At 62.6% G+C, this 25,715-nt stretch overlaps 3 protein-coding genes across 9 annotated transcripts; 1 reads left to right on the top strand and 2 right to left on the bottom strand.

Annotated features, from left to right (window-relative positions):
- The first annotated feature begins 1,796 nt into the window (after window positions 1–1,796).
- On the top strand, window positions 1,797–7,734 carry DNAJB2 (DnaJ heat shock protein family (Hsp40) member B2). 5 transcript variants are annotated; one of them, XM_050339833.1, is made up of 10 exons: window positions 2,034–2,134; window positions 3,008–3,096; window positions 4,181–4,290; window positions 4,701–4,754; window positions 4,909–5,025; window positions 5,199–5,288; window positions 5,415–5,520; window positions 5,647–5,717; window positions 5,969–6,190; window positions 7,586–7,734. In XM_050339833.1, the coding sequence occupies exons 2-10, from the start codon at window positions 3,032–3,034 to the stop codon at window positions 7,624–7,626; spliced, it is 876 nt and encodes a 291-aa protein (XP_050195790.1). In that variant the 5' UTR covers window positions 2,034–2,134; window positions 3,008–3,031; the 3' UTR covers window positions 7,627–7,734. The 5 variants fall into 5 exon arrangements, with proteins under 5 accessions (XP_050195789.1, XP_050195790.1, XP_050195793.1 ...); XM_050339836.1 differs by lacking the exon at window positions 7,586–7,734 and adding an exon at window positions 7,131–7,531; XM_050339832.1 differs by lacking the exons at window positions 2,034–2,134; window positions 7,586–7,734 and adding an exon at window positions 1,797–1,821 and having other exon boundaries at window positions 5,969–7,531.
- Window positions 7,691–19,362, bottom strand: PTPRN (protein tyrosine phosphatase receptor type N). Of its 3 annotated transcripts, none has more exons than XM_050339828.1 (23): window positions 19,236–19,362; window positions 17,527–17,577; window positions 17,252–17,365; window positions 16,890–16,995; window positions 16,558–16,756; window positions 16,073–16,397; window positions 15,762–15,878; window positions 15,555–15,634; window positions 15,193–15,479; window positions 14,663–14,749; window positions 14,432–14,511; window positions 14,134–14,198; window positions 11,606–11,818; window positions 11,268–11,477; window positions 11,032–11,179; window positions 10,796–10,869; window positions 10,421–10,498; window positions 10,168–10,287; window positions 9,879–10,045; window positions 8,754–8,807; window positions 8,573–8,637; window positions 8,395–8,468; window positions 7,691–8,296 (listed from the first exon to the last, which is right to left on the bottom strand). In XM_050339828.1, the coding sequence occupies exons 1-23, from the start codon at window positions 19,330–19,332 to the stop codon at window positions 8,225–8,227; spliced, it is 2,883 nt and encodes a 960-aa protein (XP_050195785.1). In that variant the 5' UTR covers window positions 19,333–19,362; the 3' UTR covers window positions 7,691–8,224. The 3 variants fall into 3 exon arrangements, with proteins under 3 accessions (XP_050195785.1, XP_050195786.1, XP_050195787.1); XM_050339829.1 differs by having other exon boundaries at window positions 15,600–15,634; XM_050339830.1 differs by lacking the exons at window positions 17,252–17,365; window positions 17,527–17,577; window positions 19,236–19,362 and having other exon boundaries at window positions 16,890–17,002.
- A 738-nt stretch (window positions 19,363–20,100) lies between these two features.
- On the bottom strand, window positions 20,101–25,234 carry DNPEP (aspartyl aminopeptidase). The gene is made up of 15 exons (XM_050339881.1): window positions 25,209–25,234; window positions 25,013–25,100; window positions 24,850–24,938; window positions 24,654–24,767; window positions 24,211–24,336; window positions 23,942–24,072; window positions 23,495–23,579; window positions 22,984–23,091; window positions 22,672–22,749; window positions 22,258–22,341; window positions 21,829–21,989; window positions 21,635–21,674; window positions 21,139–21,240; window positions 20,617–20,784; window positions 20,101–20,215 (listed from the first exon to the last, which is right to left on the bottom strand). Exons 1-15 carry the CDS (start codon window positions 25,212–25,214, stop codon window positions 20,165–20,167), a joined length of 1,431 nt encoding a protein of 476 aa, XP_050195838.1. The 5' UTR covers window positions 25,215–25,234; the 3' UTR covers window positions 20,101–20,164.
- Window positions 25,235–25,715: the final 481 nt, after the last annotated feature.

The following is a 25,715-nucleotide window of genomic DNA, read 5'->3' as shown; positions in this document are numbered from 1 at the left end:
TTGGTCCTTTGGGGTCCTGCTTTGCTCACCCAAAACCTCTTTTCTCAGAAAGCCTCAAGAGTATTTCATGAGCTTTTTTGAGACTGGAGAGCTGAAAACAAGCTTGCAACACAGTGATGTCCAGAATTTGTAAAGAGATAAGGATCTTCTTGAGACACACTCAGGATGCCTGTGCTGGGTTTGAAGCTGGTATGAGCCAGGCTGGCAGGTTGGTGCATCAGGACTTCAGGCAGACCTAGGAGGAAAGGGCAGGGAAAAGAGATCAGGGTGCTGCAGCTGAAGGTGCACACTCTCTGTGAGGCATTGGTGGGTGATGGGTTGCTTCTCTGTGGCTGCTACCAGGTTTGAGCAGGGAGTGACTCTGGCAGCTGTGGGGCGAGGTGTGGTTGGCACCACATCCTCTATCCTACCATCACCAGCTATTGCCCAACTCTGCACCACCTCCCCTAAGGACATTATGGAATTGTTAGCCCTTCTCACTCCATATCCTGATCTCAAGGGGTAGGGAAACTGCCATGAAGGCATCAGCAATGTGTTCCCCTGGCTCCAGAGTCCTGGCCAGCATGTGGATTGCTCTCCTTTCCCAGCATGGAGGCCTCCCCGCTGGTGGGCACAGAGTGGACTGAGACCTGTCAACTTTGGGGCCTCCTTGTCCCCACATCAGCTGCAAAAGCCGGGGAAAGGAAAGCAAGGTGCCAAGGGCTGGGTCCTGGTGGCATCTCCACCTTCCCAGAAGCAGGATGGGATCCCTGTGAAACAGCCTGTGGCTCCATCTAGTGTCCAGGCCAGCTCTGCACCCATTGCTGGGCAGATGGGCCAAATCAGAGCCCCTGGTAGCCGGTGAGGGCACCCTGGCCAGAGGAAACCCCCCAACTTTGGGTTCACTTGGATGGGTTCACTTCCTGCTCCTGGGCAGGCAGTTACAGGAGGACAGTGCTGCAATGGCATCTAGGAAAAAATCCCCAATGGTAGGGGGAGCCATTGCTCAAGGAAATCATCAAGTGCTGTCTGATGGCAGGAGACAGGTCTTCCATCCCTTGGAGAGGGCAGGAAGATGTGCCAAGATCCCTTGGCACAGGAGATGATGCCCCTGGCATTTCACACACCCCAGTGCTCACCCAGGCCCACAGCTCATGGGTGGGAAAGGCTTTTCTCAGGGATGACTGTCCTGAAACTGGTCTCTGAGGAGTGCTGGGAATGTCCTGTCTCAACATCCAGGCCTTTCCATCCTGCCAGGCTTCCTAGCTATGGATTTATGGGAGGTGAGGAAGATATCCTAGCTGTGGTGCTGGAGTGGCAGGGGCTCCAAGAGGCCTCCCTGCAGAGAGATCAAGCTCCCTCCTTCTCCCATCCAGACAGCAAGAGGGAATCATGGATCTCCGTGGCCAGGACACATTCACGGCTGCAGGTGAGTGTCGTCAGGTGAGACCATCCAGACGCTGAGGATGGGTGAGTACAGCCCCTCTCTAGTGGTTGCCTGGGCAGGGGCCATGCAGGGGAAAAGTCCACAACGAGCTTCCCGGGTGCCTGGGTACCCTGGTGCTCAGCCAGTCCCGGCTGCCGGTGCCACAGCGGTGCCAGGCGGCCCAGGCTCCTGGCAGGGACCTGTGCCCGCCGGTCTGGCAGGGCTGCGCCCCGTCACGTCCCCCGCCCCGACAAAGCGCTGAGTCACCCCAGCTGTCCCCCCAGCCGGCTCCTCCTTCCCGGCGGGACCGGCCGGGCAGCTGACTCGGCGGGACGCCAGGGGCACGCGGCGCCGGGGCTGCCCCGGGGCGGCGGCCGTGCCCCGGTATCGCGGGCAAGCAGGGACCAGCGGTCCAGGTCAGTGCCACCCCCCCGCACCCTGCCCCGGGCGCATCCGCGGCCCCCGGGACGGGGACAGGGATGGGGCCGGGGCTCTGGCCGGTGCCGAGCGGGGCCGGCCGGCGGAGCGGCCGCGCTCCCACCCGCCTCCCCGTGACGCCACCCGTGCGAACAGCGGGGCCGTGACGTCCGGGGCCGCCGTTGGCTGCGGCCGCCGCCCGTCACGCAGCGGAGCCGCCTCCAGGCCCGCGGTGGCCCGGGCGCGGGGGACGCGCGACACCGGCCGCGGGCGGCCCGGGGCGGGCGGGCAGGGCTCGGCTGCGGCGCTCAGGTGGGCACCGGGGCGGGACGTGCCGTGACGGGGGAACGGGGCGCAAGGGGCACGGGGCAGCGGAGGCACTGGCGGAACGCGGCGCACGGAGGGGAGCGGGGCCGGTGCGGTCTCTGCTTCCTCTGCCCCTCCCGGTGCCCCAGATCCGCTGGCCGCCGCCCAGGGCCGCCCGCCGGTGGCGGCGGGGCGGGGTGCGGAAACTTCCAGCAGCAGCGGGTGGCCCCGGCAGCGCCGTGTTTACGGCCGGGCCGGAGGGCGGTCCCAGCGCCGCCGCGCTGGTGCCGGGGCCGGGGCCAGCGCCGCCCTCCCGGCAGCTGAGGCTCACGGGCTGGGGGCGAGTACCGGGGTCGGGGCGGTACCGCGGGGTCGAGGGGGGTGCTGGAGCGGCCGCGTCCTGCTCCCATCCCTCCACCTGGAGCGGGGTCGGCCGTTGGAAGTGTCCCGGTGTGCCCGGGGACGGGGAGGGTCCCCGCTGAGCCCTTAATCCGCTCCAGCCGCTAAGCACCTTAGCGAGCTGCGCCCTCCGCTACCCCCCGACACCGCCCAGGGACTGAACCCACCGCGGGAAGCGGTCGGGGACCGGCAGCGGGAAAGCCTGACCCCTTCTCTGGGCGAGTTGGGGTGACGCCGGTGGGAGACGGCGGTGCGGCAGCAGCAAGGGGGGCCCCGGCTGGGACTGTGGGTGCTCCCAGGTGGCCGAGGTGCAGGCAGGGTGCTGGGCAGCTGGGCATGGGGTAGCACTGAGCTGCCCTCGGGGTGGCTGTGAGGTGGCTGGGGCACTGGATAGGGCAGACAGCCCGCGCTTGCTGTCCCACACACAGCACTGCCAGGCTGTGCCTGTGGACCCCTGACCTTGCCTTCCCCGCCCTGCAGTGATCCCGTGGGACAGCTCACGTCATGGTGGACTACTACGAAGCCCTGGGGGTGAGCCGCAACGCCACCGCCGAGGACATCAAGAAGGCGTAAGTGCATGGCAGGCTGTCCTGGCCCGCCGGGCAGAGGCCCACAGGACATCCCACACTTGGCGCCAGCTATGCGGGGGCTCCCTGCGGGGCTGGTGGGGACAGGGCCCAGCTCTAGAGGTGACAATTCAGCCTTTGTTTCCTTTGTGTGGAGGCCAGAGTGGGGCTGCACAAAGGCATCTCTTGGTGGGGTTTGGTCCCTTTTCCCTACTGTCAGCCCCAGGTTGGGGCTGGAGGCGAGTCTTGCTTGTGTTTGGAGGTTCCCCTCTCTCTGCTGGAGGGTGTGGGGGTGGCAGAGGGATGGGGCCCAGTGGCTCTGCACTGGGTTGGGGGACAGGAGTTCACAGAATGAGGAGCAGCCTATCCCCTTGTAGGAACAGGGGCCTTGTGGGCAGGTCGGTGTTGTGCCCCAGGCACTGCTGGGGAGCCTCTGCAACTCCTGCCTGGCACCCTGCCGCGGTCCTCTTGTTCTTACTGGGGTAAGGATCACCTGAGGGGAATGGCGCAGATTGCCACCTTGCCAGTGGGGGACAGAAGTGCCTGCTGTGGGGCTTCCTAAGAGTGGGTGAGAGAAGCTAGGCAGCCTGGGATAACCCTAGTTAGCTGCAAGGGAGAGGAAAATGCTACTGGTGCTTTCCTGGCCCCAGGAGGCTCCCCGCAACCCCTGGTCCATTCACACTCATGGTGGAGCCTGGGAAGGCTCCAGAACAAAGCTGTGAGCATTGTCCAGAACCATCACCAAGGGCAGCTGAGGGGGACACAGGCTGCACCACTGTGCTCACGCCACAGTTCTGGGGTAATTTCTGTTTTGTTTGTTCATTTGCTCTGTGTGTATTGGTATGCGTATGTATAAATATAAATTAGTATAGATAGATATCGGTATATAGATATATAAAGTTTATATTCTCCTCAGGAGGTGGAACCAGTCCAGGAAGGTCCTGTTCGATGCCTGAGGCTGTAGGGCACTGGGTGACCTGGGTTTGGGATGCCCCTGTCCACAGGGTGGGGGATGTTGGCCCAGATGGGGGTTGCTGTCCCAGGAGCCTGGGGGCTGCTGCGTGCCCATCACTGTCCCTCTCTGCAGGTACAGGAAGGCTGCACTGAAATGGCACCCGGATAAAAACCCAGACAACAAGGAGTATGCTGAGCAGAGGTTCAAGGAAATTGCCGAGGCATATGAAGTGCTGTCGGACAGTAAGAGGCCACGGTGATGTCTCGTGTGTGCGTCCCTGCCCTTGGGGCTGCTCGCCCATAGGTGTCCTGCTGCCGAACTCACCCAGGTTGCGTTCCTGGATGTCCCCAGGAGGCCGTGGGTCCCCGAAGAGACCACACAGCTTGTGGGGCTTGGTTACTTACCCATACATCCCCCGAAAGAGCTCTTGGGGGGTATGCTGGCCTCTGCAATGGCATCTCCCCCACAGAGCTGAGGCTAGTGTGCCCTTGCTCTTCCTTGGGTTTGGGTGCAGTGCCAGTGTGGCAGGGGCTTGTGCCACCCGCTTCCTCTTGCTCCCTGCTGTTCTGCACTTCCCTTAGTCAGGAGAAGTGTCAGTGCTCCTGCCAGTGCCTGGCAGCTGGCTTCTCCGCAGCCCCCTTTCTTCTTCCAGAGCAGAAGCGTGATGTCTACGACCGCTATGGCAAGGATGGACTCATGGGAGCAGGTGAGTGTGTGAGCCGGGCCGTGGAGGTTAGTGCAGCTCTGGACACATCCCAGAATGAGGACCCGGTGTGGGTTGGTGCCACCAGGGCTCCCTGTCCTTTAGGGGAGTTCTAACTCAGGGCTCCACTTAACTCTGAGTCTCTTCCCTCTTGCAGGAGCAGGGGGCTCCAGGGCCAATGCTGGGGCCCCCGAATTCACCTTCACCTTCCGCAGTGCTCACGATGTCTTCCGGGAGTTCTTCGGGGGGCGAGACCCCTTTGCTGAATTCTTTGGTATGTACAGGGTGAGGAGGGCTGGCTCTGGGGCATCTCTCTAGCCCTGGGGTAGCCACTGTGCCTGGGGACAGAGCTCAGGCTGGCCCCAGCAGGGGGTCCCCACATCAGTGCCCTGCTCCTGGGTTATCATGCTGCAAGGGTAATGCTGTTGGGGGGGTCCTGCTTTTCAGATGATGTGCTTCCCTTCTCTGAGCTGCGAGGACCTGGCCCCCGGCACCATGGGGGAGGCCACTTCTTTTCCCCGTTCCCAGGATCCTCAGGTAGGAGACACTGCCATTCCTCCCAGCAGAGGAGTCTTGGAGCACTATGTCCCCCTCTGCAAGGTCTGTCCCCTACTTTCCTTGTGACCCCCGCCCTGACACTGACTTTATCGCTCCCTTCTACAGATTTCTTCGCCTCATCCTTCAGCTCTGGCGCGGACGCAGGGCTGGGCTTCCGCTCTGTCTCCACCTCCACCACCTTCGTTAACGGCAAGCGCATCACCACCAAGAGGTGAGGGCAGTGCTGGCTGACCTTGCCCTCGTAGACCCCTCTCTGTTGGTGGACCCCAGACCCTGCAGCTTCCCAGTGCAGTGCTCTGGCTGCATGGCCCTTGACTGTCCATCTGTCTATCTGCAGGATTATTGAGAATGGGCGGGAGCGGGTGGAAGTGGAGGAGGACGGGGAGCTGAAGTCAATCCACATCGATGGTGAGAAGCATCACTGCAGACTGACTTGTTGGGGTCTGCACCCTATCCCTTTGGGGACCCCTCTCTTCCTCTGGGGTATCGGGGAGGTGCTGCATCCAGGCTTGGTTTTGGACTGAGCCCTGGTTAGCCCTGGTTTGGAGCTCTGCTCAGAAGGATTCGTGGGGTGGGTAGGAAGGAATTGCTGGGGCCCCGTACCAGCTCTGGGGAGCTGGAGGGAATGAGTCCCCCAACCCCTGCCCCTGTCCCCACAGGCGTTCCTGATGACATGGCGCTGGGGCTGGAGCTGAGCCGGCGGGAACAGCAAGCCTTCCCCAGGCCACGGCCCTCTTCGCCCCCAACACCGGCCCCGCACCAGCCCTCGAGCTCCTCACCCGTCTGCCTCTACACGGACAGCGAGGATGAGGATGAGGACTTGCAGCTGGCCATGGCCTACAGCCTCTCTGAGATGGAAGCTGCAGGGCACCACCAAGCAGGTGGGCACAGCTCCCTGCAGGCACCGGGGGGCAGCCACAGCACCCCATCCTCCAGCCGCAGAGCTCATGGTCCCCGGGGAGGCCAGAGCAGGAGCCACTGGGGGCCAGCGGCCCTGCTACAGCAGGGCACGAAGTTGCCCCCAAAGTGAAGCTGTGGCACTGCCCCCTGCTCTGATCCTGGTGTTGGGGTTCTGCCTCTCTCCATGGGGTAGGGAGAGGAAAGGGGGTGGAGTCTCACTGCCTGGAACTCGGCTCCTGCCTACTCCAGCAAGGGAGGGGGTCTCTCCTGCCCTACCTCTTTGTTCATGTGAGTGGGCAGCTGGTGGCATCCCAAGGTTGGGGGCTTCCAGACTTGGAGATAGTGGCTTAAAAAGGGGCTCTGTTGGTGGGGTCCCAGGAAGAGGGGCACTCCCTGCCCTGGCTCCTGGACGCATGGTGTGCCTGCAGGCAGGCATGCCCTGGCTCTGCCTTCTGCTCTCTCCCTGTCTGCCTGCAGACGGGCAGGATCTCCAGCCGGTGCCTCCCTGGCTGCTGCCTGCTCCTGCCCTGGCTGAGGGCAGTACTGGGTTGGGCTCCTCCTCCTTGTAAGAAGGGGTGCGCACATGGCCTCTGCTTGGTGCCTCGTGTTTGTCTCTTCCCTCTGGATGCTGTCACTCCTGCCTGTATCCCCTCCTCCTGTCTCACTGTAAACCCAGCCTGGTCACCCCCTTCCCTATGCCTTGCACACCCTCCAGGGCTCTGTTCCTCCTTGCTTCCCACAGCAGCAGTGACTCTTCGTGATGCTCACAAGTGTTTCCACCCTCTCTGTTGCCTGTGGTTCTGCCTTGGCTCTCCTCCTCCTCTTCCTGGGACCTTTCTCCATCCCTGCCCCCTCCCCAGCCCTGGGCCGAGGAGGATTTCACAGGTGCTGTTGTGTCCCCCCCTCCGCTTGTCTCCCCAGGTGTGTTCTGAGGCTGCTGCGCCCGGGGACCGCACACACCCACTCGCCCATGGAGGCTCTCCCAGCCAGGACTCCGCTTTCTCCCTGCACGGCCACACCCTGCCACCCCTTTCCCCCAGCACCCTCTGGCTCCGTGGGACGCAGTGTGGGGGGCACAACAGGGCTTATGGCTAAGCAGTACCTGGGGCTGAGGGGAGATACCCTGGGTACCACAAGGTGGTGGGGAGGGTGGTGATGGGGGTTGCTGTAGATTAGGCTGCTGGGGGATGATGGCAGGAGGCAGTGAGGGGCAGCAAGGCTACGCTCAGCCAGCAGGACTGGGCTCTGCCCCCCTCCTCGCTGTAGCCCTACCCTCTCTAACCCCCTTCTGCTGACAGCTGTCAATAAACCTGTTTGCAGTAGCTTCTGCCTGTGGGGTCTCTCTGAGCTGGGGTTCCTCCCATCTTTGCCTGCAGGTGAGCTGTACTTGTCCAGCAGTTGTGGAATGCAGGGATAGAGATGGACAGAGATGACATCTCCCTGTGCCCCTCCAGTACACACAATCAGAGGCCAGGCCTGGCTGCAGCTGCACGAACGTGACACGAGAACTTTATTCACATCAAGATACAAAATTATATTTCTCTAGAAATTTCTCTTCTGCTCGAGTGACAAGGCAGGGAGCACACAAAGGGAACCTGGGGCTGGGCCAGGCCCCCCTGCACCCCGTGCTCCCCTCAGCTGTAGGGGACCCCTGCCCACTTCTGCCCCCCACATGGGTACAAGGAGAGAGCTAACACAGGACTGACAGGTTGGGGTGCAGGAAACCAGCTGGGGGGCCCCTCCAGGCAGTTCCCAGCAGCACCACCTGGTCCCCTCCTCTGTAGGCACAGGGGAGATGAGCCCTGTCCCCTCTGGTGACAGTAGGGGCAATGGGGTTCCTGCACGCAGAGGACCTGAGGTTGGTGTTCTTGGGGAGACGGAAAGGGGGGCCTGGGGGCAGGGGGAACAGAGCCAGAAGCACAGACAGCATTTTACAGGGAGAGCAGCCCCAAAGGCAGGATAAGGAGAGCGCGAAGCGGGGGCATGGAGACAGACAAGAGGAGGGCTCCTCGCCATCACTGTGGCAGTGCCTTCAGGATGGCATTCACTTCTTCGGCCACGGCCGTCAGTGCGAACTCAAACTGGTCCTGTGGGAGCACAGCAGGGGGCATGAGGGTCCCTGCCAGCCTGGCCCCTGGGGTTATGCATGCTTATGGAGAGAGGAGATCCCCAGTCTGGGGTGTACCTTGGTCTGCACCATGCCAGGCCGCTGGTCTCGGATGTGCTCCAGTGTAGCAGCTATGTCTATTTCCTTCACCCCTGGGGAAGAGGGGGAGAGGGGTGCTAGAACAGGGGGTTCACAGGCCAGGCTCGTGGCCCCTTAGCCCCCAGACGGTACAGAAGTGGTGCTTCCCTGCACGTACCTTTGGCCATTCGGTTCAGAACCATGTCAACAAGAATATATGTCCCGGTCCTGCCTGCACCATCACTGCAAGACACAGATACTTGGCCTGGGGGGACTGGCTCCAGGTGCTGGTCCTGGGCAGCAAGTCCCAGCTTCGCAGCCACCCTCCAGCCCCAATGCCCCTCCAACCCCCGCAGTACCTGCAGTGCACAATAATAGGGCAGGAGCGACCCCGGTAGCACTTATTCACCTTCCTGCAAGGATAAGAGGGAACAGGTCAGTGCCCTGCTGCGCCAGTGACAAGGCTGTGCTAAATGTCCCTTGCTATGCTGAGCAGCACACCATGAGGTGGCCCTGGGGGTCCGGCTCATGGCTCCTCCTGCCTCCACAATGATGCTGGACATGGGATGGGGACCATGGATGGAAAGTGGCTGGGGCAGGGAGAGGAGCTCAATTCCTTGGGTGCCCAGCCCGGAGAGGGGAGCAGTGGCAGAACCCCCAAGGGAGTAGCTCTGGTCCGGTGGGGCACGAAGCTGGGGGCCAGGCGCTGGCGCGGCTCCCGGCGTGCTCCATGCAGCAGGCACGGCTGCCAACGATCACTTTTGTGACTATGCAACTGGAGCCAGATTACTAGCTGCAAATCACAAAAATGACGCCGGCAGCTGCGAGAGAGAGACAGAGACAGACAGAGAGAAAGAGCGTGAGCGGGACTGAGAGGAGGGTAATGTGCTCAGAGAACCCATGCTGCCCTAAGCTGGGTCCCTGGCCCCATATGGCCTAGGGACAGTGAGTGGCCTGCCCCTGGCAAGAGCCCGCCACAACCCAGGGACCTAAAGACCTGAGCAGATGCTGCTTGCAAACTTGCTGAGAGCAGTCCCAGGCCCTGCAGTTCTTGCCCTGGGCTGTCTGGGAATCTACCAATGGTTGCAGTGCATTGGGAGCAATGGGTCACAGCTGTTTAAGGCTGGCTCTGGGGGTTTCTTCTTGTGCACCCGTGGGTGGGGAGGGTACCAGGCAGCACTGTCTCCCATGCTAGTTTTAGGGAAGAGCACTTTCGCACCATGCCCATGAAGGCCATGAGAGCCCTGGCAACCTCAGCAGGAGGTTTCTTGCCCACCAAGCTCTGTTGAGCCTCATCCCATGCTGGCCAGAACCTGGATTTTCTGCTCCCTCCCATGCACAGCAGCTCCCTGTCCCTGCACCTGGTCCATGCCACAGCGCCGACCCTCATCACACTGGCAGCGATCTCCTTGCCCATCAGTCGCCTGCATTTGGGACCACCGCTGGCTCCCTGAGGGCTGGCACGGTGCTGGGTGGGCACTCACCTGCGGAAGTCGAGGAGGGGCCGGGTGGTGGAGGGGATGCCCTCGGCTGGCCAGCTGAGGAAGTGGAACTGCGTCAGGGTGCGGGTCTCTTGTGACTGCACGTTCTTCAGGTAGAAGCTGCGCACCAGGAAATCCTCGCACCAGATGTGCTCTGACACCAGGTTCACCTGCCCGAGAGAGGCAGCTCGTAGGCGCCAGTGCTGGGCAAGGGGGCTGTGCTTGGGGCAGGAGGGTAGGGGTGACAGGGGCTGGGGGATGCTCCTTGCCCCAGGCTACTCGCCACACTTGCCTCGTAGATGTGGTAGAGAGAGGAGCCTTCATCTGGCCAGTAGCGGTCACACTGCTTGACGCTGTCCTCAGCCAGAGGGCTCAGCATGACAATGACGGTGCAGCCATGTTCCCACACCATCTGCAGGCAAGGTAAGGGGGCTGTCACCGCTGGGGGACAGCACAGGCAGGAGGGCGATCAAGCCACTGTGACCCATCTGGTAGGCAGCACGCAAAGGGGCCCCAATAGGCTGGCACAGCCAGGTGACACTCACCTGCCAGAAGTCAGCAATAGTGTGGGACAGCGGCCCCTGTGTGGCAATGTACGCTGGCATCCGTGGGTCATGCTCGATCTGGAGCAGAATAGGGGGTGTCAGACTGCACGCTCTTTGGCCAGGGGTTGGTGGCATTGAGAGGAGTGGGGGGATGCTCCAGGGGTGATGGAAGGGATGGGGAGGGAGATTCAGGTGCCAGAGCCAGTAGGAAAATGGGATTGAACTACGTCTGAGCAATGGGGCAGTCACAAGGCTTACATCCATAGCCTTCGGAATGTGACCTCAGTCTATCTCTATCCCAGAGCCAGACTCTTGCCTGGGCTGGGCACATCACAGAGTAGGGTGGCAGGGCAGGAGCCCCTGGTGATTACTCACAATTGGACTGGCATTGATGAAGTCACTGCGGGACGGGTTGCTCTCAGCTTTCAGTTTGATCCTCACATGATCATCTGTGAAAACATAGGCCAGAAAAAGTGGTGAGTGCCTAGGGGAGCTGGGAGCAAATCAATCCTGCAACCAGCCGTGGCCCCAAAGCATCCCCATGCCCCACACCCTGCTCCAGCCATGGCCTTGGGAGCTGGTCCCTGGGGCAGGGTGGCTGGGATGCTCACATGGCACATAGTCGGGGTTGCGGTTCTTCTTCAGGTTGGTTTCGCTCTGGGCAATGGAGCAGATGCTGGGCTCAGCTTGGTAGGCACAGAGCGCCTGCCACTCCTTGGCCAGCCGGTCCCGGTTGCGGAGGTGGTCCTCCATATAGGCCTGGGGCAGAGGGGCAGGGGTCAGCCCAGCAGCAGGGGGGCGGGAGGGTGCTGGGGAGGGGTGCTGCCACCCTGCCAGGCTGGCTCACCAGGATCATGTGTCCAGTGGAGATGTCCATGTTGGACTGGACGGGCTCCTCGCACCAGGAGGGTGTGCTGCTGTGAGAGCTGGGGCTGGGCTGTGGGGCGTCGCTGAACTGCGATGAGATGCTGCTGACCCTCGAGGTCTCTGCTGGTGCTGCCGCTGTCTCAGTGCGGCCAAAAAGGGACTTGGCAGCCATGTGCTGGCGGCACAGCTCCTGGGGGATGCCAGCAACAGCCCTGTCCCTTGGCCACAGTGCTGCCATAGGGCAGCCCCATGCACCCCTAGCGATGCTGACACTGCAGTGACGCATCCTGCAGCATCCCGCATCCCACAGGGTCCTACCTGGTACTCGAAGGTGGTGTCGGCAGCACCCTCTGGCCCCAGGGCGGCCAGGCGCTCCTTCTCCCGCTGCTTGGCATGGCGCCGGAGGCAGAAGGCTGCAGAAACTGCGATGGCAATGCCCGCCACACAGGCCAGAACTATGAAGGTCAGCAGCACCGAGTGGAAGCTGTCCCTGAAGCGGGATGGGTGCGAATAGGCAGCAGCCTCGTTTCGCTGGGGGCAGAGCCAAACAAGGGTTAGTGGGGGACATCTGCATGAGGCTGAGACCCTATTCTGCTCCACATTTGGGGTTGCTGGGGCTTCAAACAGGACAAAGGCTCTTCCTTCCTCTGCCTGAGGGTGCTGATTCTCTCAATACCCCAAGCTGGGACAGAGCTGGGGCAGGTTGCACCCACCTGCATGTCACATGGGGCACTGCTCACAGTAGTGTCCCTGGGGCTGCAGGAGCCTGTCCAAGCCCACGCAGCAGCGACTTCCTGCCTCCATGGTCCCAGCATCCAGGGCTGCTGCCCAAGGCAGCACTAGCCTTCAGACCAGGAAGTAGCCCCATAGAGCTTTGGTTCAATGAGCTCTTTCTGCCCAGCTGGAGGTCAACAAGGGCTGAATTTAGCCCAGGGTGTTAATGGTGAGGGATGGGCCACAGCAGCGCTGGGTGTGCTGCTCTCAGGGGACTTCCCCAAATGAGGCTTGCTCTCCCCTGCAGTCACTGCTCCACAACAGAACACTGGGGGAGGTCGAGGGAGTCAGATGTGCCAGCATTGCCAGAGGGCTGGTGCCACCCCAGCTGTAGTGGCTGGGGGACAGGTCCTGCCCACTGCCCTCCTCAGGTAGGACACAGAGCAGGTCCTGCCACCTTGCAGGCAGTGTCTCTAGGGCTCCTTTCCTGTGGTTGAGGAGAACTCCCTAATCTATGCTGGAATAGGATGCTGCTCAGCCCTTGCTGGACAAGACCTTCTTGCCAATGCCCAGGTCCTTTCCCAAGAGCATCTGGTGATCAGGATGTTGATGGGGCAGCACAGGGATTCTGAGGCATCAGCACTTCAAATACCCTGTGCCCAATGAGGTACCAGAGCCCAACATTACCTCATTGCCACAGCCTCCCATTGGCTATGAGCCTGATGAGGTTACCGAGGGAACACTGCACCATCATCATCTACGTCATCATCATTGCCTGGGGATGTCCCCAGCCTAGGTGTTCCCGCTGCCACCTGCCCCCAGCTGCGTCAGCCCCTGTCAGGGTCCAGCCAGTCCTGCAGTCAGGGCACCCACCAGGGCCAGCACCTCCCAGCTCTCCTAGGCACCCAAGCAGGAGCAGCCCTGTAGCCCCTGGAGGTGTCAGCAGAGCTATGGGGGACAGAAGGCACTTCCCTCCCAAGACCTGCCCAGGCCCTGCCATCTCCCTGCCTCTCTACATCACTCCTTCCCCAAATCATGCATCAGTCTCATCAAATTCAGAGCCAGCAGGGAATAAAGGAAAAGCACAAGCTGGTGAGGACTGGGGAGGTTGGTGGGAAAGAGGGCTTGCAAAATTGCCTCAGCCTCCTCTGGGCTCCATCTCTGTCATTGCTGACATCTCTCCCAGTTCCTGCCACTTGCCACATCAAAAGGCATTGCCATAGTGACACTCCACACATTACTGATGGAGACAGGTGGCCCAGCCACCCCTACTCCATGGCCTCTTCCTCCTCCAAAGTTCCCCCTTCCTTCCTCCTTGTCCACAGCTATGGTCACAGGGCAAGAGTGTGGGAAATGGGGATCTCAGGCTGGGAACATGCTACACCACTTCCCCTCCTCAGGCTGCAAACACAGGAGCCAGGCTTGGTTCCCACCTCCAACCCCTGCTCCCCTCCCAGGAGACTGTTCCTGTGGATCCTCAGAGGAGCATGGGGAGGGGTTGTCCCTCCCCAAACAGATGTTTCCTGTTCCATCCCTGCCATCAGCTGATTTGCCATTCTCTGGGGACATGATGGCATTTTGCCTGCCTAGCTGTGGCCTCTGGGGTGCTTTGGGAACAGCCCAGCGCTCGGATGCTCAGGCCATCAGCTAAGATGGGGTGTGCAGGCTGGAGGGAGGCAAGGGTGAGGATAAGCCCTGTGGGGTACAATCCACAGCCCCCCAAGTCTTGGAGGGGTAGAAAAGCCCCTGGGACTCCCTCTCAAATCACCTTGAAACCTTATGGAACTTTTGTATTGCAAAGAGCCAAGAGCCCTGGGAGTACAGGCAACAGGGCAACATTGTGCTGCCAGGCATCAGGGGGAATGATGGACAGATGGGAGACCAGAGCAGTTCTGCTCCAGGCCACCCCAGATAACCCAAGTCTGTCCCCAACACAGCATCCCAAACACTACCCAGAGCCCTCTGTTCCTAAACTGCCCCACAGACCCACAGGGATGTCTCACTCATGAAAATCCCTGTGCCCCAGGGCTGGGCAACAGCGTGCTTCCTGCTCATACTCAGTGGCAGCACCCCCACTGCCCTGTCCCTGGCCACCCTAGCCCTGAGGGACAGGCATGCTTGCTCCCTCCTACCTCTCCCACTCCTGTTTGCACAATCTTCAGGCCCAGCTCATGCTCCAGCTCTGTCTTCACTTGCTCTGTGGATAAAGAGGAGATGGTCAGAGGGGTGCTTTCTTTCCACACAAGAGACCCGCCCCCAACAAAGACAGAGCCAAGGGATAGCCCCGGCAGCTGTTCCCCTCATATCAGCTGCCCCATTCAGCAAAAGACATTGGAAGGTATGGTGGGAGCCCCCTCTTCCCAGTCCCTGGGAAGGGGCACCCCAAAACTGCAGGGGGAAGAGACCAACAGGACTAGGTGCTCAACTCACCAGTCTGGCTGGCCACATCTGTCAGCGAGAAGTTCTGAGGGTTCTGTCGGATGCGGAAGGTAAGTGCAGGACCCACAACGCTGCAGGGAGAGGGGGAACACAGTGTGAGATTGGGAAGTGCAGACTCCCTCCCCATCCCCACCACAGACAAGTCCCTCCTGGAGCCCTGCCCAAGGGGGCTGAGCATAGCCAAGGCTGAGACAGCAGCACCCCTGGCCCCATTCCTCTCACCTGATGTTGATGAAGCTGGTGGTGGAGAGGTGGAGGTGCTTGGCAAGGAGCTCCAGCAGCTGCACACCAGCAGCCAGCCCCAGGGGCCTGAGGGGACAGGGTCAGGGTGAGGAGCAGGCAGTGGGGGTGAGGGGACAGTCCCTACTCCCCACAGTCAGGGAACAGGGATGGGCAGGCTCAGGGAGTTCCAAGCATGCAGTGAGAACTGTGCTGGCTGCAGGGGTGTCAGGATGGGTAGGAGATATGAACGTGGGGATGCGTGGTGGTGGGAGTAAGCTGACCCCCTTGCCCTTGCACACACACACTCCCAGCCTCCCATCCTGCAACAGTGAGCTCTGGCCCTGGTGTGGGCTGAGAAAGGAAGGTTTTGGGGTAGGACAAGGGCTGTGGATAGAGAGATGACAGGGAGGAGCTGACCAACCCCACCCTAAACAGGCTTGACCAAGCATGTGGGGCTGTGACAGCTGTTGGTGGGGAGACACAGACCCTCCACACACACAGACCCTCTCAGCCTGACCCCCTGCTCTCACTTCTGGTCTGTGATGATGTAGCCATACTCGTCCGGTGGACGCATGTGCTGCTGTGCCCCACTGTCCTTCATCTCCATGTAGCTCTTCTTCTCCACCACAATCTGCTTCCTGGGGCTGACTGCATCTCCACCGTGTCCCCCCTGTGGCTCGGCCTGGGGAGCTGATGAGGATTCCACCCTGCCCTTTGGCCCATCCCCTGGGGAGCTACTGGCTGGGATTTTAGGGGGTGGCATTGTGGAGGAAGGGCGCACTGGCTCCTCTCCGTGCTGCATGTCCCCCTCTGTCACCTGAAAGGAGGGAAAGGGAGAAACTGGGACCTCTGAGGAGAGCCCTGGGGGACTGCCTCCTCCACCCCATCCCACCTGTAGTGTAGCACCTCCTCCAGCACCACCCTGCTGCAAACCCACCCGTTTCACTGTGGGCACTTCGGGGCCAACAACACCTGGAAAGGAGAGAGACAGGTCTTGCAGCATCCACCCCCAAAAGGCAACACCCCCTACACTGAAACAGGGCATGCTGGCACCCGCCACTGCCAGTCCCTGCCTGCCCTATCCCTTCACCCAGCTCACCAGAGCTCTGGAGCAGTTGGAGGAGGCCAGAGAGGCTGCTCACTTGCTGGGGGCTCAGCTCGGGCAGCCCAAGGCCATAGCTGGCCAGGAGGGAGGCCAGTCTCTTCAAGGCAGCATCTGCAAGAGGATGCAGCATGAGGTTGGATGCTCTGCAACTGCATGGAGACCAGCGGCTAGGGACGTAGCAGATGAGGCAAGTGGGGTTGGGGAAGTATGCTGCCCCTGGGCATAAAGCCAAAGAGGAGGAAGGGTGTGAGCCGTGAGGTACAGGGTAGGGACAAGGGTTGGTGCCTGCCTGGAGAACAAGGTACCTGTCTGTGTAGAGGGTGGCTGGGCAGCCAGGGGTGGTGTCTGCTCCCTCTCCTCCATGCTTCTGTAGTCACTGGGGAGTCGCATGCTATGCTGGAGCCTGGTGCTGGCAGAGTCCGGGCGGCCGGCTTTCTCTCTGGGCAGGGAAAGCATGCCCAAGTCCTGGAAGAGATGCCCCCCATCCATTCCTGCCTGTCCACCATAGGAGGGCACAGGGCCAGCCCCAAAAAGGGCCTGGGCAGGGACCCGGCCCAGTAGCGAGGAGGTCTCGGAGCTTTGCCTGGCTGAGCCGCTGGGATGCTGGTGAGCACCATCCTGGTAGCCAAACTGCAACCAAAACACATGGTCAAACCCCACAGGGCTCCTGTCACCCCATGGTGGAAGCAGGGGGTACTCCACCAGCAGCAGGAGGGTGCTCAGAGTGCAGAAGCCCCCTGCTAATCTCTACCTTTCCTCCTCAGAGAAGGGGGCTCACCCCCCAGCTTACCTTGTGGTAGGAGTAGGGGTTGAGCAGAGCCTCCTCATAGCCCAGCTGGGATGGGGAAGGCAGCAGGAGGTGCTCCAGGTACCGTTGCACCAGTGGGGAAGGTAACAGTGGTGGGGGCTGCCCCAGATGCTGAGCTGCTGGCAGGCCAGGGTCTGGGGGGAGTGGGGCTCGCCGGGGCTCTACACGGAGGGGCAGGAACCTTGAAGGCAAACAACGCTGGGGTGACTCATCTGGGTAAGGGAGAATTCCCTTCCCTAAACCCCGTTAGGGGGGTGAAGCCCCCACTGCTCTGCTGGGCTCTCCTCACAGGCCGGCAGCTGGCACTGCCTTACCTGTCCCTGGCCATCGGCTCCAGCGAGGGCGGCAGGCGGAGGCGGGGGATGCGCTCCATCTCCTGCGAGATCACATACTGCGTGATGCTGTCCTGCCACGAGAGCCCTGACATGGGAGAGGGCTGTGAGATGTGGAGGCAGCCTGAGAACCATGGCGTGAGTGCAGGGGAGGCTGTCCTGATGTCCTGACCCTGTGTCCCATGGCCTGGATTTGGTCCCACTCCTCCCAGGATCACCCTCCTCAGCGCACTCTGGCCCCTGGGTCAGCAGGACCTTGGACAGCCCTACTGCTACCAGGCAATACTGCCTGACACCCTTGCCCCGCACGGCCTCAGTGACTCCCCCCACGCTCCCTGCTTCACCTTGTGCCATGAGATGCCGTAAGACATCCTGCAGGCGCTGGAGCACAGGAGAGGTGACCTGAAAGTAGGGTCTGTCCTGCACGGAGCCCACCTGGCACTGCCCAAACAGCCCATCTGCAAGAGAGGGGAGGCATCATGGCCAGATGAACAAACACACTGGGGTGAGGGTGGGGGTCTCCAGGCACAGCCCTATTTTTCTTCTGCCATGTTGCCCTGCATTGCATCCCTTCCTTGGGAAGGGGGAGGGGATCCCTGCACCCCTGATAGACACTTACCCTGCACACACACCTCCTGGGGGGAGCACAACCTCCGGTCAAACAGACAGCCTGGGATGGACAGACAGACAGACAGGTAGGCCAGTCAGCACAGCATCCGAGGGGGGTTTCAATGGGGTTTGCTTGTCATCAGCAGCTTGGGGACCCCCACTCCCCAGAAAAATAGCACAGGGATGCAATGTGGTGATGGTGGGAGGGGGCACAGCATTGTAGCCAAGGGCAGAGCCTCAGTGCCAGCCTTTTCTGCCCCTCAAAGCCAAGATGGGGGATGTGTACAGAGAATGCCCTTGGCTCGGGGGGCTGGGAAAAGCCTGGAGTTTTTTGGGGTGCCGGCAGTTAGGTACGGAAGTCTGAGGGGGCAGAGACCTGCAAAACCACATCTGTTGCCCTCCTACATGTGGTACTACGAGATGCAACCCAGTCAGACCAGGGACCCACTCTCCCTGCAAGAGGGACCCCAAAGCGTGGATGCAGCAGGGTTAGCGGATGGGAGGTGGGGTGTGTGCCTCTCCATCCCCTTCGGGGGGCAGCACTTGGGCAGGGGGCGGCTTCCCCCTTGCTCTCCCCCCCCGTCTCGGTCCAAGACCGTCAGCAGCGAGACGGCAGCAGGCGATGACTCAGCCCCGGATGGCAAGGAAGGAACGAGAAAACAACCGGGGGGAGGGGAGGGAGGGGCCCGTCGAGCCCGCCGCGGGGGAAGGGGGCTAATGGGGATGGGGGTCCCTGAAACCCGGGTACCCGCAGGCCAGCGTCCCCCGGGGCAGGGGCCACGCAAGTGCGGAGCACAGGACCCCCCTGCCAGGGGAGACCACGGGGGCGGCGGGAGCGGGGGCCGGGCCCAGGTGGCGTGGCCGGGCCGGCGCTGTCCGCGGTGCTGAAGCGGCGCAGCGCTCTCCCGCCGGGACGCCCCGCTCCGCCGGGAGGGGTGGTGGCCCCGGCCCAGGGGGGCTCTCCCGGCCAGGACGGGGCTCGGACGCAACCGCCCCGGCATCATCCCCGCCTGTCCTGGGGACAGCGGGGCCCCCGCGGGGCGGTCGGACTCGTCCCGGCTCTCCCGGGCCGCTGGAGGACGAGGAGCGCAGCAGCCCTGGGCTCCCAATAGTGAGTCAGCGGTGGCTGGGGCCGTGCCGATCCGTGCCGTGCCGTGCCGTGCGAGGGGCTACAGCCCTGCTACCGGCAGCGACACTCGGGTCGCCGAGAGTCGGAGGCAGGGGCCACACGGGCCGAGCTGGAGAAGGGCGGGTGCACCGGCACGGGCCGGGCCGCACTTACCAGTGGAAGGCGGTCAAGGGGCGGCGGGGTCCCGGAGGGAGCCGCGCTCAGGGCCGCTGCCCGGGGCTCCCCATTCCAGCGGAAGCCCCAGGCACTGGCTTTGCCTCGGGCATGAGCAAGCACCGTTTTGCTCCCGTCCCGTCCCACCGGCCCCGGCGGGGCGGAAACTCTCAGCCGGCGGGGGTCCCCGGGACCAGCATCCCCACTGGCGCGGCAGCCCCGAGAGGGGGGCACCCCCGGAGTCAGTGACGCACCTGCGGTGCCGGTCCCGGGCCGCCCTCCCCCGTTCTCCGCCGGGGGTCGGGCCCGCCGCCTCGGGCCGTGACAGCACCTACGGCTGCGACGACCGCACCGGCCGCCGAGCCCCCTGCCCCGCCGCTCCCTGGAAGGTGCCCCCTGGCCCTCGCAAAGCCGCCCCGCGCGGGTCGCGGTCTCACCGTGCGCGGCGGTGGCGGCGGTGGCGCCGTCCCGCAGCTGCCCGCGGCCGGCCAGGAGGAGGAGGCAGAGGAGCGCCCGGAGCAGCCGCCGCCCCATGCTCCGCTCACGGCCGCACCATGGCGCCCCCGCGGCCGCGCCCCCGCGCCCGCCGCCAACCCGCGCCCCGCCGCGCCGCGCGCCCCGCCCGCCGCCGCCGCCCGGCCAATGGCGCCCGGCGCGCTGCCACCGCGCCACGCCCCCCCCGCGCCGCAGCCAATCAGAAACCAGTGCTGCTGCCCCCGGCGCCGCGCTCACGCCCCTCGCTGTCGAGCGCGACCAATCACGTCGCGCTCTGGGAAGAGGCGGCCCAGCGGCGCGCCAATCGCGGCCTCCCTTGGGTGAGCCACGCCCCCCAGGGGTGTGTCACCGCGCCAGGAGCGCCTCCACCAATCAGCGCCCGCTCCTGCCCAGTTCTGCGGCCCCACTGGCTCCTGCGTGGGACACGCCCCTGAGAAGGGGCCAATGGGCGGCGAGCACGGAGCCGCACCCTCGTGCCCCGCCCAGCGGCAGCGCCCCGGCACCGGCCGAGGGGAGCGCGCAGCCCCCGCGCAGGGACCCCCGGCCCGGCCCCGGGGAGCTGCTGCACACACGGCAGGCTCGGCCCTGCGGAAAGGGGCGGCCCCAGCGCTGCAGAGGGGACATCGTCCCCACAGTTCTCCCTGGGCAGTGTTCCGCCCCTGAGCTGAGATCGCCAGCGCTGTGGGTGGGTCAATAGGTTCCGCTCCCAGCCCCAGGGGAAGAAAGCATGGATTGGGAGCCATGGGAGTCCCCAGGGGTAGCCACCTATGTTACCCCTACCCCCAGCCACAGTCATGGACCACTCGCCAGTGAGACAGAGATGCTTTAATGGCCCCAGCACTGAACCCACTGCTGCTCCCCCCCACTCTGCTCAGTCGACCACTAGGCTGCTGCTGACTGTCGGCAGGAGCTCGAAGAAGCCCTGGAAGGAGAGAGGCTGTTAGAGTCGGCCAGGCAGGGCAGCTTGGGATGGGGTGGGGAGACAGGCATCAGGGGCAGGCAGCAGTTCCCTCTTGGGTTACGCAGGCAGCATCGTAGCAGGCAGCTACTCGCAGAGAGCAGGACCACGTCGCCATAGTAACCCATCACTGACTCAAGGCTAGCACCAGTTGCCATAGTAACTATTTAGGGATGGCAGTCACCAGGAGAGGCTGGGATGCAAGGGGGCACCTCCAGAAGCAGCCAGTACCTGCACTGCTCCAGAGGGCTGGGGAGTGTGAAAGCTCAGCCCCAAGGCAGGGGTTGGATGGGGACATGGCGATGCAAGAAATGCAGAAAAGCAGGGAGGGGGATTCAGCACAGGATGGGGGACACAGGGCTTACCTTGAAGAGGGTGATGCTCTGGAGCACCCCTGAGGTGCAGCACATCTCCCGGATGGAATGCATGGCCAGCTGTGGGCAGCCGATGTCCAGCACGCGCAGCCCCAGGCGGGAGGCCAGGATGGGGCCGATGGTGGTGCCACAGGGCGTGTCATTGCGCACCATGAACTCCTACAGGGACACAAGGCCTCAGCAGCTCCCCATGCTGCCCCATGGCCTCCCACGTGGGCCCTCAGCCCTGAAGGGAGACAACCTGGGACAAGGAAGCAGCACTGATCCAAGCCAGGGTGCAAAATCCTCCAGAGATGGGACACACTGAGGCCAGACTCCCTTCCTGTTCCCCAGCCTGCTCCCTGAGGCAGCACTGGAGATGGAGCCCCAGAGCAGCAGGCAGCACAGACCACAGTGGGGACAGACACGGTAACAGGAGGGGGGCTCTGGCACAGGCCCCCTCTCATGAACTGAGGGGCAGGGCTGCAGCCCAAACTCGCAATGTTCTAGGAGGGTTCACTCAGCCCCGCTCACCTGCAGAGGGACACCCACGCGGGCAGCGATGTCCCGGATTATGGCTTCGGTGACAGCTGTGGAGGCGTAGCGCTGGTTGCTGTTCACTTTGATGACGGGGCCCTGCACAAGCAAAGGCGCCGCAGGTCCGTGATGGGACCCAGGGATAGTCAGTGGCCCTTGAAACACTCATGCCCAGGCAATGCTGTCCCACCCCATCACACATCACACCAGACCATTCTCCCCTCCCTGGATGAGCCCATGGGGATGTGGACAGCCCTACGACAGGGACAGCCCAGCTCAGAGCAGGGAAGGGCTCCAGGGAAAAGACGGATCCCAAGTGATCCACATGAGACGTGTGGCACAGCCAAATCCCATTGCAAGACAAATGTTTCTCACTTGAGAGCTGCTGAGTTGCACCCCAAGACTGTGCTCCAGGGAGCAGTTGGACAATCCGTAGTACTGCAGGACAGATTGACAGCGTCTGTCCCAACTCAAAGCAGAGGGCTGCCCTCACCTTGTGGAAGGCTGGACGATGATTCTCCTCATGCTTGTCCCTGCAAAAGAGAAGCAGGAGTTTCATGCTACAGCCCTCCCTCCCTGCCACAACAAAGACTGTATGGTCTGTACTCCCCAGGGAATGATGGTGACACATCCCCTCAGGTGGCAGGGGAGGCTACCATGGCCTGTGGCACTGCTCGGGCTACTCACACATAGTTGGGGTGCACAGCATGGGCCATATCAGCGCTGATCATGTAGGACTTGGCCACGGCCTCCTCGAAGGCCGTCAGGTTGTGTGGCGATGCCGAGATCCGACGCAGGACCAGCTCCGTTAGCAAGGACTCTGCGCCCTGTGCACTCTCTGACCCTACCTGCCAAGGACCACCATCAGCACAATCCCCCAGCACTCCAGGGACCAGTTGAGTGACAGGGGGCTCCCCAAAGCCAGCGAGCTGCTTCCTATCACACCACTGCCTTCCACCCCCTGACCAGGCCATGCTCCATGCAGGTGTAGGCAAATCCCAGCTTTCTCCACTGGGGCATGGGATCTCTTTCTTTTGCCAGGCATGGCTGGGGGAGAGCAAAGAACATGGAGCCCCTCCCAGTGCCGGCCATCCCATGACTGTGCCCCTCGCTCACCTCCTCGTTGTCATAGAGCGCGATGAGACGCACATTGGGCTCCTGGGAGAGTGAGGAGGGTGCCGCGCACGAGTCAATCAAGGCCTGCAGGGTTAGGGAGGAATGGACACCAGCCTGAGTGCCATCCTGGGATTCTCAGGACTGAGCCATCCTGAACTTCCCCAGGAGAGCCCAAAGCATGGAGGAAGGGAACTGTGGGCACACACGTGGCCCAAGTGACAGCAGGAGACACCTCTGGGAGCTGCTGTGAACCCCATACACTCAGCAAAGTGGGAAGCTCCCAACACTAGATCCGCCAATAAGCCAGACCCATCTCATGGGAACACACCTCCCTGCAGAGCCTTGGGCCAGCTCAAAGCTGAGCCAGGGTGCCTTGGGGCCACGCTGCAGCCTCCAGGCTCTTTTCCCTCTCACCTGCAGGGCGCAGTAGCAGCTGTGCAAGTTGTCCAGACGTGGGGAGAAGATGAACTCATCGAAGGCACCACCCAGTGTCTGCAATCAGAGAGCCAGGAGGAGTACGGCACAGCCTCTAGCACACCAAAAGGCACCTGCACTGGGTCCCCCTTCCAGTTCCCTCATCTCTGTCCCTAAGGAGCTGCCTCCTCTTGCTCCACTCAGCTCCCAGCCCTGGCACGCCCCAGGTAGAGGACGTGTGCCAGGACACACCTGTGTAGTGACAGCCTGCAGGCTGTGTGCCGACAGAGGGAGGCCCTCGCCCTTACTCACCGCTGGCTGTGTATCTGCCAGGCATAGTTCCAGCTCTACAATCTGCTCCGGTTTCACCCCCAGCTGGGGGCAGATCAGGGAAAGCAGGACAGGGCTGTGGCGCTCTGCCTGGGGAGAAAGCAGGGCAGGCTGTGGATCCGTTTCACCCTGCAGAGCCATCCCATGTAACACCCCACTCATGTTGGTACATCTTCTCTCCTGCTAACATGTCCTGTGTTCAAGTCCCTACCTCACCCAGGACAGGTCTCTGCCCCCTGTGCAAGGCCCCTGCCCTGCCTCCTTAGGGATGTGCACCCCCTTCTACACAGTGGCTGCAGAGCAGGGTGAGAAGACAGAGATGGCTGAGCAGATGTGCCATGTACACAGCTGCAAGGCAGAGTGGAAGATTTCCACCCGTCCACGGGGAGAAGGGAAGAGGAACCTGGTGGCAAGCCCCTGAGGAACGGAGATCAAAGGTGACAAGCGTAAGGTCCTAGCAAGTGTCCCCACTGATACCTGGCACCCAGCTCACCTGGGCTGCAGCATTGCAAGGTGTGGACTCCATAAGCACCTCCTTTTCCAGCTCCTCCTGCACAGCAGTGGCCAGAATGGGAACACTGTGTGGAGACAATGATGTCAGCACCCAGGGCTTTGCTCACCTCACCTGTTTGGGCCACATACAGCAAATCCCTCCTGAGTGTCTGCCTTGCTCCTCCAGGGAGCGACTGCCATGCTCAACAAGGACACACAGACCCTGAAGCACAGATCTATTGTGCCACCTCAGGACACTTCAGTGTCCTTCCCAAGTCCTAAGCTTGGAAGCAATTCCTGGAAGGACTCTGCAGGGCTAAGAAAAGCCACTGCAGACCTCCACTGCAATCAACAAAGGCAAAGGGAGAGCTGAGGGTGGGCAACTGTTCCAGCTGAGTCCCAGCCCTCCCAAGGGCTGACCAGGGGTTGGGGCCAAGTCAGGCCTTACAGGTGATGCTCAGTGTTGGGCCCAAAGTTCTCATTGATGCTGCGCTGCAGATGGATGGCCAGGTGAGGAATGCGGAGGATGGGCCGCTCCACACGTACCAGGCGCTGCTCCAGGCGCCCTGTGGCCGGGTCCTGAAACACAAGGAGAGCTGCTGGGGCCAGGCCTGTAAGGCTGAGAGGCTGCAGCAGGTCCCACTCTGTGTGGGAGCCAGGGACCCAGAGCCGGGGGCACACAGCTATCCCACTGTGCCTGCCCCAAATCAGACTCACCTTTATGATCACCCTCCCAGCCACGGTGAGGTCACGGTCGAACCAGGTATTCCAGATGCCACCTCCATAGGTCTCCACACCAACTTGGACTATGCCCACCTGCCCCCGCTTAGAGCGACGCTTCACCTGGGTGACAGCAGAGGTGTCACTAATGGCACTGCAAAGTGCTGGGGGACTGGGCACAGCAGGCCCAGAGCCTCATCGCTGATGGTGCCAGCACAGGGTGCTGTGAGGGGCTTTGCAGGACAGGGGACACAGAGGACACAGCAGCAGGCAAAGCAATGCAGGGGGTCAGCATGGGCTGCTCTGGGAGGCAGATCTTGGGAGGAGCAGGGAGCCAACAATGGTGCTGCTTGGCACAGGGGAAGTAAGGGTCGTTTTTGCTTGTAGCTTGAAACTGGAGGGCCCCAGAGAAGGTCCCAGCACTAGCTGGGCAGCCTTACCCTGAGGCAGGGGCTGTCGGTGTGGGCCCCCAGAAGGCTAAACCCATTCCCGGGCTGGAACTGGCCGCCGACGGCGAAGGCGATGAGGGTGGAGTAGTTCCTAGTGATGAAGTACTGGGGGCAGAGAGGCAGAGGTGAGGGGTGAGGGCCCCCCGGCCCCATCCAGCCCCCGCCGCCTCGTCCCCGCCGGGCTCACCTTCTGCGCCGGCCGCACGTCCCAGTGCTCCGTCTCCTTCAGCTCCTGGAAACCGGCCTGCAGCAGCCGGCTGCGGCACTCGGCCACCACTGCGGGGGGAAGAGCCGTCAGGGTCGCCCGCGGGGAGGGGAGGAGAGTGGGGGGGACCGGCCCGGCTCCTCACCGTGGTACGGCGAGGGGCTGCGGTTCACGAACTTCACCAGCTCCTGCGCCGCCGCCTGTGCCGCCGCTTTCGAGCCCTGCGCCGCCGCCTGCGGGCACCGCCGTCACCGCACAGCGCTGGCAACACCCCGACCCGAGCCGGGGACCCCCGGCCCGGGCACGACCCTCCCGCCCCGCGCCCGCCGCCCGCCCGGTACCTGCATGGCCGCCGCCGCCCAGTGCTCCGCCCCGCACAGCGCCCCCTGCCGGCGCGGAGGAACGTGCACCCTGACCCCCGACCCGCACCCCGCGATCCGCACCCTGCAATCCGCACCCCACGCCCTGCACCCTGCACCTTGCACCCTGTGCACACCACGCCGTGCACTTCGCGCCCTCACCCTGCCCCCCACATCATGCAATCCACGCTATGCACCCTGCGCTGCACACCCTAACCCCACATCGCTCACCCTGCATCCTGCACCCCACATCTCACAACCCACACCCTGCCCCCTGAAAATTTGCACCCTGCAATCCACCCCAGGCACCACTCACCCTGCACTCTTGTCCAGGCCAGGCAAACGCAGTGCCTGCCAAAGTCAGGACAGAGCTGGGTTATGGGTGAGTGGAAGAAAACAGCCAGAGGGTGCTGACAAAGGCTCTCCAGGGATGGTCACCCATCCTGCCTTGGGGTGTGCCCCAATTGCAGCTGCAATTGCAGCCACTGG

The sequence above is a fragment of the Myiozetetes cayanensis genome, unplaced genomic scaffold (assembly GCF_022539395.1).
Source record: "Myiozetetes cayanensis isolate MyiCay16 unplaced genomic scaffold, myiCay2020 scf9, whole genome shotgun sequence".
Classification (NCBI taxonomy): Eukaryota; Metazoa; Chordata; class Aves; order Passeriformes; family Tyrannidae; genus Myiozetetes; species Myiozetetes cayanensis.
Note: the sequence above shows the minus strand (reverse complement) of the source record. Positions and strands in the feature narration are given on the sequence as shown.

Bases quoted from the DNA above. Each gene is read 5' to 3' on its own strand.
- DNAJB2 (XM_050339832.1), top strand. From the start codon at position 3,032: ATGGTGGACTACTACGAAGCCCTGGGGGTGAGCCGCAACGCCACCGCC. The intron at 3,097-4,180 runs GTAAGTGCATGG...CCCTCTCTGCAG, and splicing joins GCCGAGGACATCAAGAAGGC to GTACAGGAAGGCTGCACTGA. The intron at 5,026-5,198 runs GTATGTACAGGG...CCTGCTTTTCAG, and splicing joins CCCCTTTGCTGAATTCTTTG to ATGATGTGCTTCCCTTCTCT.
- PTPRN (XM_050339828.1), bottom strand. From the start codon at position 19,332: ATGGGGCGGCGGCTGCTCCGGGCGCTCCTCTGCCTCCTCCTCCTGGCC. The intron at 14,199-14,431 runs GTGAGTTGAGCA...CTTTATCCACAG, and splicing joins AGATGTGGCCAGCCAGACTG to AGCAAGTGAAGACAGAGCTG. The intron at 8,469-8,572 runs GTACGTGCAGGG...CCTCTTCCCCAG, and splicing joins TCTGAACCGAATGGCCAAAG to GGGTGAAGGAAATAGACATA.
- DNPEP (XM_050339881.1), bottom strand. The intron at 24,768-24,849 runs GTGAGCCCGGCG...CTCTGCCCCCAG, and splicing joins ACGTGCGGCCGGCGCAGAAG to TACTTCATCACTAGGAACTA. The intron at 22,342-22,671 runs GTGAGAGGGAAA...CTAACCCTGCAG, and splicing joins GCTGCTACTGCGCCCTGCAG to GCCTTGATTGACTCGTGCGC.